Source organism: Lepidothrix coronata, unplaced genomic scaffold (genome assembly GCF_001604755.1).
Source record: "Lepidothrix coronata isolate B3197 unplaced genomic scaffold, Lepidothrix_coronata-1.0 Scaffold69, whole genome shotgun sequence".
In the NCBI taxonomy this organism is placed as follows: domain Eukaryota; kingdom Metazoa; phylum Chordata; class Aves; order Passeriformes; family Pipridae; genus Lepidothrix; species Lepidothrix coronata.
This window is the reverse complement of record NW_016690249.1, coordinates 2,673,029-2,687,702: the sequence shown is the minus strand read 5'-3', so window position 1 is coordinate 2,687,702 and position 14,674 is coordinate 2,673,029. Positions and strand designations below refer to the sequence as shown.

Sequence of the window (14,674 nt, the reverse complement as noted above, 5' to 3'; positions counted from 1 at the left end):
CACCAACACAGTAAGGACTAGAAAACGAAAAGTTCAATTACTTAAAATAACACCCAGCATAAAATCTCCTCAGTCGTACTTTGGGTAACTCTTTCTAGATCCAAACCACAGGATACTAGTACCACATGCCTTTATTTGTCCTCTTCTCCTTTTCAACCTTTGGTGTGTGGTTCCCCCTGAGTTCAGATTTCCTTGTCCTCCCCTCTGTTTGAAAAGCAGGTGTCAGCCTACAACCAGTGTTCAACTTGTAGCTGAGGCTCTGCAAACTGTGTAAAGAAGCTGCTGAAAATCAGTTGCTATTTTCTCCGGAGAGGTCAGTACTGTGCTTATAGAAGAAAGTAATAAAAACCAGCATGTCTGAGGGAAATTGCTTTTCTGGAGAATTGTCCCTTGTAGATTACTAAAGCATGCATTTCCACTAATACTGTGGGAATGCTGTCAAAACAGTTTTTCCACTGTGATGCATCTACAAATCACACTACCTAAGCCTTACAGCACAAAATGTTTGAATGGCCTTCTGAAATGAAAATATTCAGCTTTGAAGGTTTTAGGGATGGGAGGGATTTTTTTAACTGTCGTAGGCTGACTGACTCCGCAACTTCATAGTTGCTATTGATTCCAAAAGCAGCAATTCCACTTCCAATTCTTAATCTATCTGAGAACTAGGAGGATAATGACTTGAATTTTCTTGGAAATCAGTGCACCAGGTAAGGAAGCTGCAGTATTTTTCAAGAGAAAAAAGTCAGATCTTATTTCTGGAGTGAGAAAAAACAAATAAGCCCCTCACACTCTAGCCTTAAGAAAGATTCTGTCTTTGTGGAAAATGTAAACTAAAAATTCTGTTCTTGGATCAAGCCTTTGAATTTACACCTCTTTACTGTGGTTAGAAAAGCCCTGCAAGCCAAAATAGCATCTGAGAATTACAGAGCCAAACAGTTAAAGAGATCATAACTAAGCTACAGTTTTTATTCATGCTATAAAGTCTTAAAATTTGAAAGATTCTCCCAAAGTATCAAATTAGTTGAAACAAAGAGTAAGAGCTGTGAATTGGATCCATAATCTAGCTAGGTGCTATCCAGGAGCACTGCAGGCCTCCATCAGACACAGTATGACATAAAATTAAAAAGAAGGAATATAGAAATTTCACCTAAATCTTGTTTACTTCCTTTTACACAAAATCACTCTAATGACAGCATCAGGATATATATGCACAAGATGAAGAAACACATCACTGGAATTTTAAGAGTTTTCAGGAAGTTTTCTAAAACATATATACACTTCAGCAGTTTTAATCAACTTCCCTTTGAAAAGAACTCACTTCCTGTAACAGATAACATATGTCCAGGGAAGATGAGCATCAGACCACTTTTCACTTCTGTAAGTTTTTCTAAGATGTTATTGTATCTCAATCTGACTGGTTCTCTTTGGTCAAACACAGAAAGCCTGGTGAAGAGGGAAAGACACAGTGTTTGGCACAAAACCCTTGTACAGGTCTCCTTGCAGCACTGGTATGTGGTAATACATACTGGCAAAGACACTCTATTCAGCAAATGTATCACTATGAACTCGTGCACTGATCTGGTTGGACAGCCTGCTGCCTTTACTATCAGACTCACCTGAATGTAGTTGTCAACAACTCCCCAAGCAAAGCCGCAGGGGAAAATACCTTCTATGGGCTGGTTTTCAGGCAAAGGTGGGAACCCATTTTTTTGTATCAGTTTTTGATAGAATAAAAGAGAAGATTTGGGCATCAGCTTCTTGTCATGGCTTTGAAAATCAACATAAAACAATCCACGTCGAATGCTGTATCCCCTGTGCCACTCAAAGCCATCCAGGAGGGACCAGACTGTGTAGCCAAACACATTAACTCCGTCATACCGGATAGCTGAGGAAAGAACAAACCCAAATTTATCGTAGTGCTCGTTTTTCCTCTGTACATTACACTGTATCAGCAGTGTTTGCAGCATTCTTGTGTAAGAACAATGCAATAGGTCAGATAAGTACTCAGGGCCTGCCTCAAAGCCTTTTCAGGGAAGATATTTCAACTGCACTCAAGGAGCTGCCAGGTTATGGGTGCACCGTGCAAGGCAGCAGAGATACCTGGCTTGGCTTTAAATAAGCAAGATTTAGAAAGAGCAGCCATTTAGCAGTGGTTTGAGCAGTGCTGCTAATTAGGTGAGCCAAACCTCAGCCTTAGAGCAGAGCATGCTGCACCTGAACCATCTGCAGCAACTGAACTGGTGACTGCGCTGCACTGCCCTCTGCTAATCACACACTGCAGCTCTCATCCAGGGAGCTTAAGTGCCCTTACTGCAGCACTACTCTGCGTGCAAACAAAAGTTATACTCTTTTGTTTTTTCTCCTCCCCCTCCCGCCACAACAAATATGTATTGAGAAAACCCTGACAGCACTCTTGGTGTGCTCATGAATTTTTAAAACCACAGAATTTAAGTAGAAATGATAATGCAGGAAGACTCTGTTTATTTGATAATTCTGTCTTTTTACATCTTTTATGGAATAGCATTTTCCAGTTTAAATATTTAAGAATTTCTAAAAATATGCATATGTTCTAGGTCAACTGTTTGACTTCTAAGAATTACCACACACTGAAGGTTAATAGCAGGGTCTACTGGCATCTTTTAGTATTACCAGCACCACAGTTTTATTTTAAGATTCCAAATGATACTCACTTTTAGTTTTATTAAACACTGAAATTTAGCAAAATGTTCCTGGGCAAGGCTCATCTCCAGGAAACCACAAAGGAGTGTGCTTATTTGAATTACATAATTAGACCCACCCTAATTCAGCAATGCATTTAAGCACATTCTTAAATGTTCTTTTGAACTCGTGTTTGGCTCTGTAGGCAGCAATGTTTACCTTTATTACTCACCATCTTCTGTCAACCCAAACTGAGTACTGACTGAACATAATATTTTCCAGCCTACTAACACTGAAAGCGTTATTTCAGGCAACCAGAATATCAAAATCCTAATTTCCTGGTTTTATCACTGTACCTCATTACAATCAGTTACAAAGGACCACGTGGATTCTTGATTGTAACCCTGTTTGAATCAATTAAATGAACAATGCAGCTCAATAAGCAACAAATTTGGCCCAGTCTCCGCCAAAGGTCATGAGAAAATGTCTAAGGAAATGGAATATTTCTCCCTCTAAAGGCATCGTTCTTTTGTGTTTGGCAAATGTCAGTATTTTTCTAATGTCTGCATGCATCCATGATGACATCTGCCATACCAGCAGAGTAAAAGCCAATACAGGTTCACTGTGTTAACTGGTCTCAGTGAGAATTTCTTTGAACAGCATCTCACCCCTTCTGTAAGTCATCACACAGCACTCCCACACTTCCTGAGCACCTCGTAAAAATCCCCCTCAAATCCTTCTTTACAAATGTATTAACTTTTAAGTGTCACCTACTAAAGAAGTAATTTGAAAAAATGTTGGAAGTTCCTAGAAGTCTGGAAGCCTCAAACACAGTATTCCACATGGATTGCACATTACTGGAAAACCACTATGAAAATTAATGTGTTCTTTTTTTTCCCTTTTTCTTTTTCCTTTTTATGTCTCCCTTGTTTTCTTTATGTCTGTTGGTGTGCAAACCAGGCAGACTGAAACCTAAACTGTCCTTGCTTCTGAAACTTAGTGGCCTTGTCCATACTACCCACTGCAAGTGACTCCTGTCCTGAGCAATCCTGCACAGTATGCCTGAAGTGTGACACTGTACAGACCAGAACTCTGCCAGAGCTGGATTAAAAATTAAACAGCAGTTCAGCACATGCTCTGCTTAGCTCAGTAATGCAGAAGTCATCCAAGGAAACACGGCAGACTCATAAGAATCAAATACAGATCTTTAAAACCCTCTGCTTAGCTGCTCTCCAACCTCGGTGTCTGAAGGTGAGGTGTGTGAAGCCTTCAGCCCCTGCCTCCATGTGGAAGGTTCCCAGGATATATGTGTTGCCTCTGCACATGTCTGAGAAGAGCTTGGTCCCGCTCTGTCAGGGGCCTGGCTGCTCCTCTGCTCCTTAAGATTCTGAATTCAGGCCTGTTAACTCCCCAGACAATGACCTAACCCCTCCACTAGTCAACATGGCCCAGAGGAACTTGCTTGCCCTCCTGGTAAACATGCTCTGCCTTACAACACAATTCATTTATTTGTTGCACCACAGACAGAGCTGGGAAGTGAATATGACCCCAGAGTAAATGGTGAGATACCTACATATGCGAGAAGACATCTCCAACCAATTAGCAACTCTAATTAAAATTCAACTACTTTATATTACAGCTCTATTTACTCTAATCAACCTTAAATGGTGTCTGGAAGAAAAGAAAAATCAAAAATAGTAAAAGGATTTAGGGCTGTGAATCCTAAATAGAGATCCTTTCCCAGAACAAAAACAAACAAACAAGAAAAAACCAAAAACAACAACAAAAACACAAACAAGAAAACAAACAAAAAACAAACAAACCAAAAAAAACCCACCAGAAACATGTACAGAGCTTGTCTACCACATGTAGTATCAGAATAGACACCTACATAAGCAGTTCAGCTGAAATCAGGAGCACACTTCTTGAGCAAATCTCTCTCATCGTGCTTTGGTTTACACGGATGGTCTCAGGATGCAAGACCTAGGTTCCTTTTAGGTGAAATTAATGCAGAAATGGACTTCAGGAGTATACACAGTGTGGACACCTGGCCCTCAACACCAACTGTTTTTACTGTACAGGCTTGCTCCAACTGGGCTGCATTTACTTGTTAATGTAGATGCAGAAATAAGAAGTTTGTCTGAATCAGTGCATGCACACAATAAGGCAAAGATACCATCCAGATCTAGCAAGCAGCAAAGCCACCTTTATTCAGCCCTGTGTCTAAATTAATTATCCTTGCTTCTCAGTGCTATAGCTCCAAAGTCATTTCACTGTCCCTTGACTGCTGGAATGAATCTCATGGCAAATAGTTCAAGAACACATATTGCAGTGCTTTATAGCTTATTTCTCTCTTCAGAGAGAAAACATGTGCCTTTGTCTTAGTTCTTTAATGAGGTACAACATGCATGATGTGTTTTGTGGATCTTTCTCAACTAAATTCCCCCAGGTATTGCATAGAGAACTTTGGTATTTACATTGCATTTTGCAGATTCTAACAGCAGAAGATTTGGGTGCAATAATTTTCATTTTAATGACAACAAAGTCCCTTCTGTAGATCCAGTCTGTCTCTGCTTTCTTTTTTCTTTTTTTTTTCCTATAAAAGGTTTAGTCAAGTGCTAGTATTCTTAAGTTAATATGACAAGTTTGTCATACTGTTGTTGCTGTTATTACTATTTATTGAGTGACACATTAAAAGGAAAGACACTTTGTAAATTGAGATTGCTTCCAGCCAGCTGTGCTTAAAAGGCAGATCCATGTATGTATTTCCAGCAAATTGAAAACTAAGCAGAAATAGGGGCAATTGAAATATGACTCCTTCATGAAGATGAGCTCTTCATCTGACTTCATGCAAACTAGGGATACTGTACTTGCAACAGTTAGTTACTGTTTTGCTTCCATTCTTCTGGAAAAGTACTGACTCAGGTACTTTTTCACCTTTTAATTTATTTGCAATAATTAGGTTTGTGGGATAGCAGATGAAACTAACTGGGGAGTCCTCCGCATCTTCATGAGTGCTGAGAATAAAATAAAAGCTACTTTTACCCATCCACTGTATGAAAATGGTAATGTAACACAATGGTTATCTCATCTGAACTAATAGCTACAATAATACTCTTTTTAAAACGAGAACAGTAAACTGTAGATGAGTAAATCAGTTATTAAATTGTAAATTAATAAATGAAAATACAATGAAAGTGGAAATGGGCATCCCAACAGCTTATTGGTGACTACTAGGATTGAAAAAATCTGTTTTCCATAAGGAAACGGGAAGTTAGAAAATAACCCTCATATAAGGTGATGTATTTCTCTTCCAGTTTGGAAAAAATAATAGGCTAACAAATTAAGTTATTTAGATTATATAACTTCAACCATTCTGTTTTCTTTAAACTGACGTAAATTCAGATTACTGTGATTGATGCCCACAGCTGCACCAATGTAAAATCTGTGTCAGGGCAAGGTGCAGAATGAAAAGGTTCCAATTTTTCATTTTAAAATTAATTATTTCAGTCTTTGTTTGTTTTTTTTTTCCCAGAGGAATTCCTATTGCATAGTGTTTACCTCCTCACATATTTATTCTCATGTTTTGTACCTATGCATTCAGATAAGGAAAACAATTATTAATAAATAACAAAGTAAACTCTCCTAAGTCCACTGAGAATACAGTTCAGACATTTTGCACTTCCTTCCACCAAAGACAGTAGAATTTTTCCTGCTGACTTCAAAGACAGCAGCATCAAGCTCACCAAATGCTATCTTCAAGAAAAGAACAAACCCAGGAAAGGGATTTGAAGTCTCATTTCAAAAGCACCAAGATGAATGTTGAAGACTAAAATCAGTTTTCAGACTGGTGCTTTAACACATCTCTGTAGGCTATACTGCCTCATGATTTTTTCAAGCACATATTAATACAAACTCAGGCCTACCTTTTAAAGTTTCCATAATGAACTTTTTAAGATAGTAAATATATTTGGCATCATCTCTCTTGGTAGTACCAGAAACAAACCAGCTGTTCTCCACAATGAATATTTGGGGCTTGTTATATTCACTGTTTATCCAGTAAAGGAGTTGCCTCAGGCTGATTGATTCCAACTGCTGGAATTTCATGTGTGAGTCCAAAAGCTGGAAACTCAGGGTAGCTCCAAAAGAAAGAGCAAAAAAGTCTGCTGTTCCCTTGATATACTTCTTCTCAACTTCACTGAATTCAGGCAATAGAGATGAGAGGTTGCTCTTCATACTCTCTGGATAGTCACCATCTATAAATATGGGCTTAGCAAACCAGCCAAGCACAAAATCAAGGGATTTTTGACATTCTTTTATGTTTTTTTCAGTCATATGTTGAGGTTTTATCCAGTGTGAGCCAAGGGCAATGGACACTTTTCCTCTTTGAGTTGGACGAAAATGGTCATTGTAGAGATGCCAGACTTTAGCATGAGCCTGTTGAAAAGAAAGACTGTAATTAAAGGACCCAAAAATCCATTTTAAGTAACACAATTAGTCTAAGTACAGACAGCCAGTGTCACGTTGTAATCAAATAAACACGGCACTTAAGGGTTCAGTCTTATTCTTTCATCAGTAATTTACAACACCTAAATTAACTTTTCTTAAATACCACATATCAACTAGAAATTGCTAGTTGGTTGAGGAAAGATGGATCTCAGTTTTCCAAGAGATAATATTCCAGGTAGTGAACACACTTTTAGCTAGGTACCTTAATTAACTTTTATTATTGAATTCAGACATACTTCTAGTACTTATGAAAATGAAAACGCATTTAACCAAACATATTTCAAAGCATGTTTTCATTATAGGAATATCACTTTATCTGTAGATTCACAGTTATATAAAGAAGGAAAGTCTATTCTTAAGAAATGCCCAGATCTCTGAAACAATACAAAACAAAGAAACACCTTTGAACTTATTCTCTTTCAATCAGAACACACAATATAGGAATATATAACTACCAATCTGGATTTTTAAAAGTCTGGTGAAAAGCAATTTGCCACAGGTCCTGAAAAATTATTCCAATAATTCAATTAAATTTATTAATATTTGCTATTTACTCCTAGCATCTGATTTTAAGCATTTGTCTTGGTATAATTTTATCTTTTACTGTGAGGACGTATTTTCTACCAAATTTCTTTTCTGTGATCTTACATAGTCAGTTGAAACAGTCTCTTGATGTTCCCTTTGAAAGCTAAGCAGATTAAGTTCCTGAAGCCTTGCATTACCTTCAGGCATTACCTTCAAGCTCTTTAACCATTCTCATCGCTCTTCTCTGATTCTCTTCCAATTTGTCATCATCAGTTTTAAACTGCAGAAGCAGAATTGGACATAAAATGCCAGTAGAAGTCTTGCCAGCAGTAAAACCAGAGACAATCTAATACACTATTTCTGCTTATATGGCCGTAGAATTACACTGTGAGCATATGCTCATCTTAACTACCATATCTCCAGACCCCTTCCTCACCTAAAACATATCTTTTCTTTGAACCTATCTTATCAAAGAATTTTGACTGCTCCATGAATCAATATCCCATCTTTTGCCATTTACACATTCATAGAAATGGTCATGTTTTTTTCTAGGTCATTGGTAAAAAAGTAAAAATATGAGATTTGACAACACAAAACTGGGAGGAGTGGCCAATACCCCAGAGTTCTGTGCAGTCCTCCAGAAGGACTTCAGAGATGGGCAGAGAGGAACTGTCTGAAGTTCAACAAAGGCAAATGCAGAGTTCTGCACCTGGGGAGGGACAACCCCCTGCACCAGTACGGGCTGGGAGCTGACCTGCTGGAAAGCAGCTCTGTGGAGAAGGACTTGGAGGTCCTGGTGGATGACAAGCTGTTCGTGAGCCAGCAGTGTTTTCTTGTGGCCAAGAAAGCCAACGGAATCCAGGAGTGCATTAGGAAGAGCATTGCCAGCAGGTCAAGGGAAGAGATCCTGCCCCTCTACTCAGCCCTAGTGAGGCCACATCTGGAGTGCTGTGTCCAGTTCTGGACCTCTCAGTACAGGAGAGACATGGAGCTCCTGGAGCAAGTTCATCAGAAGGCAGCAAATGATTAAGGGGCTGGAGTACCTCTCTTATGAGGAAAGGCTGAGGGAGCTGGGCCTGTTCAGCCTCAAGAGGAGATGACTGAGAGGGCACATCATCAATGTCTATAAGTATCTGGAGGGAGGCTGTCAAGAGGATGGACCAGGCTCTTCTCAGTGGTGCCAACCAATATGACAAGAAGCAACGGGCAGAAAATGATGCAGAGGAAGTTCCACCTGAACATGAGGAAGAACTTCTTTACTGTGCGGGTGACCGTGCACTGGAACAGAGGTTGTGGAATCTCCCTCCTAGGAGATATTCAAGAACTATCTGGACATAATCCTGTGCCATGTGCTCTAGGATAACCTTGCTTGAGCAGGGAGGTTGGACCAGATAAACCACTGTAATCCCTTCCATCCTTACCCATTGTGTGATCCCGTGAGTCTGAGATCTACTCATTAGAATAAAGCCTACCTAATAACTATTCCCAATTTACAGCTGCATTTTGAGATTCATCAGTTAGTATTTGTTCATATGTGCTGTGATGACATGAACCTCCATTCTTACCGTACAGTCATAGATCCAATGAATATATATGACAGATTATTAATCAAAATTTCACTTGCATTTTTAGCTCTCCCTGGAATATAAACTATATACAAAGCCTTATAATTTTACTCCATGCAATTTGCATGTTGGCAAATTTTATAATTAATTTATTGTTAGTTGCTGTTCAGTTTGTTTTTCATATACTCTTACCATTTATGCTTTGAACTATAATCCCCTCCAGTTGCCAGCATTACTAGGAAAATAGTTTTTGACATAGTCATTCTTACTTATCCAGGATAACAGCAAATTCTATCATTTTACTGTTCTTTCAGAATTTTAATGAGCACAGCTGGGAGAAAAACAATTGGAAGTAAAGGACAACTAAAGGTAAGATCAGTAATCAAGGCTCAGTTCAGTAGCCCCCAAACAGAAATCTGCTGCCTTTGAGTATACAAAACATCTGTGCAGATCTGACACCAGCTCTACAGGAGACTAGATCCATACCCTTTTAGACTGGTCACCAAAACCCAAAAAGAATCTTGGAAACTGTGAATCGCAGTACACACCTATGTGAGTGTATCTGAATCAATCTCTCAGTCGCTCTCATTATAATACATCAATAGCTCCAATAAACATGATGCAGCACAACCATCTGTCTGTATTAATACAACAGATTTTGATGCTAGCGAGAAATGACAGTAATGACTTCGAAGTCTCATGTCAAAAATAAGAGATGACCTAAGTACAGACTTCATTTTACTCCACAGCAAAGCTCCATTACACTGATGAAAGAACAAAAGACATTACACATCATGACCAACACCCAACACTTTAAATATGATTTTTAAAATGCCACTGGGAACAAATTTATCACCACTTGCAACTCAAATTTGCACTCCCAAATTTTCCCTCATAAAGGGGCCATATATTCTTCCTCTGTTGGATGTGACTCATGCCCAGATTTCCTGTTTCAAATGTTAAGATACCAGCATGCACACTCTCAAACACACAGTTTCATATCTGTCATCTGCACTTGCTGCCCATCCATAAAACATCTCAAGGACTGTGGAGGACTTGCCCCATAACTCTTGGCCCTCCCTGTTTCCTGTCAGTGGAGAGAGATCTTCCAGAATTTATGTAGCTCTGGATCTACCATGAAGAAAGGAGGAAGGGAATCCTGCTGGTTATCCCTCTATATGCACAAGGAGGGGCTATTTACTCCCTCATTGCAATGAAAAACGATGAAGTGTAGCAATGTGAGATCATATCACTCAACTTTACTTTCTAAGCAAGTCACCTAGTCTGCCTCTACAGAAAATGAGACAACTTCTGTCTAAGACATGCAGGTGAGTCACTCTTTGGGTGTCCCTCTCTACTGATAACAGACAAAACTTGTTATTCAGTTTAAACAAGACATATTCTATAAGTAGATGAAAGCAGACAAGAAGAAGCCCACTTAAACGTCTGCCCTCTGGAGTGTGCATGAAGTGGAATTGTATTATTTCCATTAAAAAAATGCTAAACCTAGAAAACAGTGAATCAAAGACCCCAGGCTCTGTGGATGTAGATTAAAGAAGCAGCCAAAATGGCATAGAAATAAAGCTGGAAGAAGCCAGTGACAAAGGAGAGAGTCTCTATGGAAATCTGGAACAGAATTCATTTGCCTAAAACTAGGTGTCTAATGCAGTTTTAGAGACTTCAGAGCATTTCAGCCTGAATTCCAGCCAGTTTCAGAAAGCCGCGAGTCTCCCAATAAATCCTAAATCACATCTCTTAGCTCCAAAGAGATACCTGGAATGCTAAAGAACATGTCAAATTATAATTTTCACCTACACTCGTCTTCTGGCAAATGAGTCCTATTCCTAGGGTGGGACTCCTTTTGAGTTGAAGACATCTTATATATTTCACTGTCCACATATGAGCTAGATGCCCAAGCTCCCACTACAGGTAACAGAGATCTCTGGCTCCATCAGCTGCCTTAACATAGGCAACTAGTTGCCACTCCAGAATGATACAGGCCCAGGTCATATCTGCCATTTCCAGGCAGATGTGACCTGAATAGCCTGGCAAGTCTCACAGAGCACTACTTATACTGAGTTAATGGATTCCCAAGTACAATCTACTCAGCACAGCAGTCACAGTGTCACACCCAGCAGGACCACTACCTAGGTCCCAATAACTCTATGGATTAGTGGCAGGATTTCATGTACCTGAATGTGAGTGGTAGATATGACTCAGGACCCAATGTGAGACCTTGGTCTTCCGGAGCAGCAACTGGAGGCCAGGGTAGCTCAAGTGACACTGTACCTCGGCTGGGACAATTGAAACCTTCTAGATATCTATTACCTATAACTGGAGTTATGTGTAGACAAAATAAGTAGGAAACAACCCACCATCAGTTCCTTTATATTTATCTGAAATCTTACTTCCAGATCACAGTGACTTATTTTTAGCTCACGTCCAACTAGGATTAAGGTCATGGCAATCCACACTTCAGTACTTCTACTGACATACAGCATGGTGACTCCATGTCCCTGTTTTTGCAAGATCCTGAGGGGTACTTTGCTCCTTGTTAGCTCAGACAGGTGTGCAGTGCTCATAAATCACCTGGCTTGGCTGAAAAACCTTACTAAAAAAGGCTGGTGACAAACTGTCTCTAGGAAGGGTTGTGCAGTCACCTGTGTGTTATGAGCAAAACAGCTAAAACTTGTGTGCTGGTCTCCAGGCTGTTGAATTTGGGTAGTCTTGTTGTTGTTACTTGAATTCAGAGAGCAGCACATACTGTTAGACACCAAACACTTGACTGACATCTTTCTGGGGGGTAATACCTAGATTCTTGAGCTTATTGAGCCTTGAGCTAAACTGGCATCGGGAAGCTGTGGATTAGGATGGGTGCTCTCTGTGCAGAGAGAACAGGAACAGACAATCAGGAATAGACCATCAGGAAAGCTTTTAAACAGCATCCACTTTATTCCTAAAGTGGTTTCATCCCTAAGGAAATCATTAAGTTCTATATCACCATGCAAATGAAAGACATAGCTTGTCCTTAGCTAAGCCCATTTCTATGTTTGTACTTCACTCATGTTTCAGGCTGTTTTCAAGTGGATATGGTCTTCTGCTGCTGACTTTCCCACCCATACACCCATTTGGACCACACTCTATCTATGTTCAACTATGAAACTCTGACATTGGTCGTATTTGATCAGCCTTAAAGAGATCTCTGTATGAATCAAAGTCAGCAATGCCAAAACCAAGCCTTGATGAAGTGTCAAACACATTTCCAAAGCAGAAAAAAAAACCCTGCAACATCATAGCGTGGACTAGTCCTACCTTATTCCTGCAGTGATAGCAGAAGTAATTCAACACAAGCAAACAAGCTTCACAATCTGACAAAGTCCTACTCTCTTGCAGGACAGTTCTACATAGTCCAAGAATCATTAGGTGAAGTAAATTTAGTGATACATAGACATTTGTTTGCCTGACTACTCCTCTGAATTCCTGCTCATGATCATTAAGACCTTCCCGAGCCTGGCACAGATATGGATCATTCTGCAAGTTCTCAGTACTTATATTTATCATGACACACAACCTTCACAAGTGCAAATCAAGAATTATAATTGGGAACATCACGATTTCATAATTTGTGTTCATTCCTCCAGAAAAAGTTGTCTCAATTTTAAGTTGTGTCTTCTGAACCAGTAATAATACCATTCATTTCACACATAAACTGCACAAAAACACTGCTCTCCACACTCAGATGAATTATCCTGTATTAACTCTCTATTTGCATGTTAACGAAATTGAACAGAAAAGTGTTACTGTAACTTGCACTGCTGAGGTGACATCTCAAATCCTGTGTTCAGTTTTGGGCCCCTCACTACAAGAAGGACATTGAGGTGCTGGAGCATGTCTAGAGAAAGACAACGGAGCTGGGGAAGGGTCTGGAGTACAAGTCCTATGAGGAGTAGCTGAGGGAGCTGGGGGTGTTTAGCCTGGAGAAGAGGAGGCTCAGGGGTGACCTTATCACTCTCTACAACTACCTGAAAGGAGGCTGGAGCGAGGTGGAGGCCAGTCTCTTCTTCCAGGTAACAAGTGACAGGACAAGAGGAAACGGCCTCAAGTTGCACCAGGAGAGTTTAGATTGGATATTCGTAAATCTGTCTTCACTGAAGGAGTTGTCGAGCACTGGATTAGGCTGCCCAGAGAGGTGGTGGAGTTACCATCCCTGTAGGTATTTTTAAAAGACATGTAGGTATGGGACCGAGGGACATGCTACAGTGGTGGACTTGGCAGTGCTGGGTTAATGATTGGACTTCATGATTTTTTCCAAGTTAAATGATTCTATAATTCTATGATGTAGCAATGCAAAGAGAAGAGATAGTTGGAAAAGGTGTACAAAGGTTTTTTGATTACTATGAACTGGGCTGATGTACCTCCAAGAAAAACGTCATTATTCAGTTCTACATCAAAAGCCCTTCTGAAACTGATATAATTGTTTGAGTGACATGGGAAAGTCTAGTGTGGGATTAGTCACAATGTGCCTTGTACCAGGAAGGGGAAAATATAATGTGTTTTTTCCCCAATATCATCAAAAGCAAGTATTTTAACCAAGAACTACAACAAAGGATGTCACATTTCATATAAGTTTCACTGTTAGATCATAAGTCAAGTAGGTTTTACCCACGCAGTCTTTGGGCAAACATTCTCTTTCACAATCAAATTATATTCCTAATACTGAGTAACAGATACTTGCTTAAGGTTTTTCCTGTATTTCAAAACTAGTAAGATAAGATCTTCACATATAAAGCATAGGACTTTTCTAGATGTTAGTTATGTAGTAACTTAATTTTTCCCCAATAATTCCTTCCCAAATAAGTATTTTCTAGTTTTCTTTTTGAAGTCTGTTAGCCAACATTACCACAGATGATCAATTCAATTATTTTTGACCAATCTCATCAACCTGGGAACAGAATTTGTCTTGTAAATGGTACACAGAATGCCAAGTGAACATTTTTCAATCTACAACCACACAATGTAAAATTTACTAGAATTACAGTTCTAAGTATTGATCACACACCTGAACTACCACTGTTTTGTTCCAGTTCCTTTCTCAATACAATTTAGTCACTGTTTTTCACACTGTGGTGGTCATTGTAAATGTTCTGATGCCTCATGAACATGAATGGATTTATTCCTGTCACACATAAGGCAAAAAGCAATATCACTCCTATTTTAAGAATTGGGAACAGAGGTGTTACAACATGCATAGAAGAAGAAAAATTAAACCAGATACCTTAAGTTGTAGAGCAATGTTTTAACTCCAGAACAGTGTCTCTGTTTGGTGTGGTACTCTACAGAAAAAGCACCGAAGATGGCATTAAGTCCTTGTCTGAAGGTGCAGTGGCTAGATAAAACACCAATTTTTCCCATCACAG

General features: G+C 39.4%; 1 protein-coding gene across 1 annotated transcript in view; it reads right to left on the bottom strand.

Annotated features, from left to right (window-relative positions):
* The window catches only part of KL (klotho), a 48,650-nt gene that overhangs the window by 9,500 nt on the left and 24,476 nt on the right, over positions 1-14,674 (bottom strand). Inside the window, exons 2-3 of the mRNA XM_017818539.1 lie at positions 6,585-7,095; positions 1,617-1,885 (exon numbers count right to left, since the gene is read on the bottom strand). Of these exons, the coding sequence (XP_017674028.1) occupies positions 1,617-1,885; positions 6,585-7,095 (780 nt within the window). The remainder of the gene's footprint in view (positions 1-1,616; positions 1,886-6,584; positions 7,096-14,674) is intronic.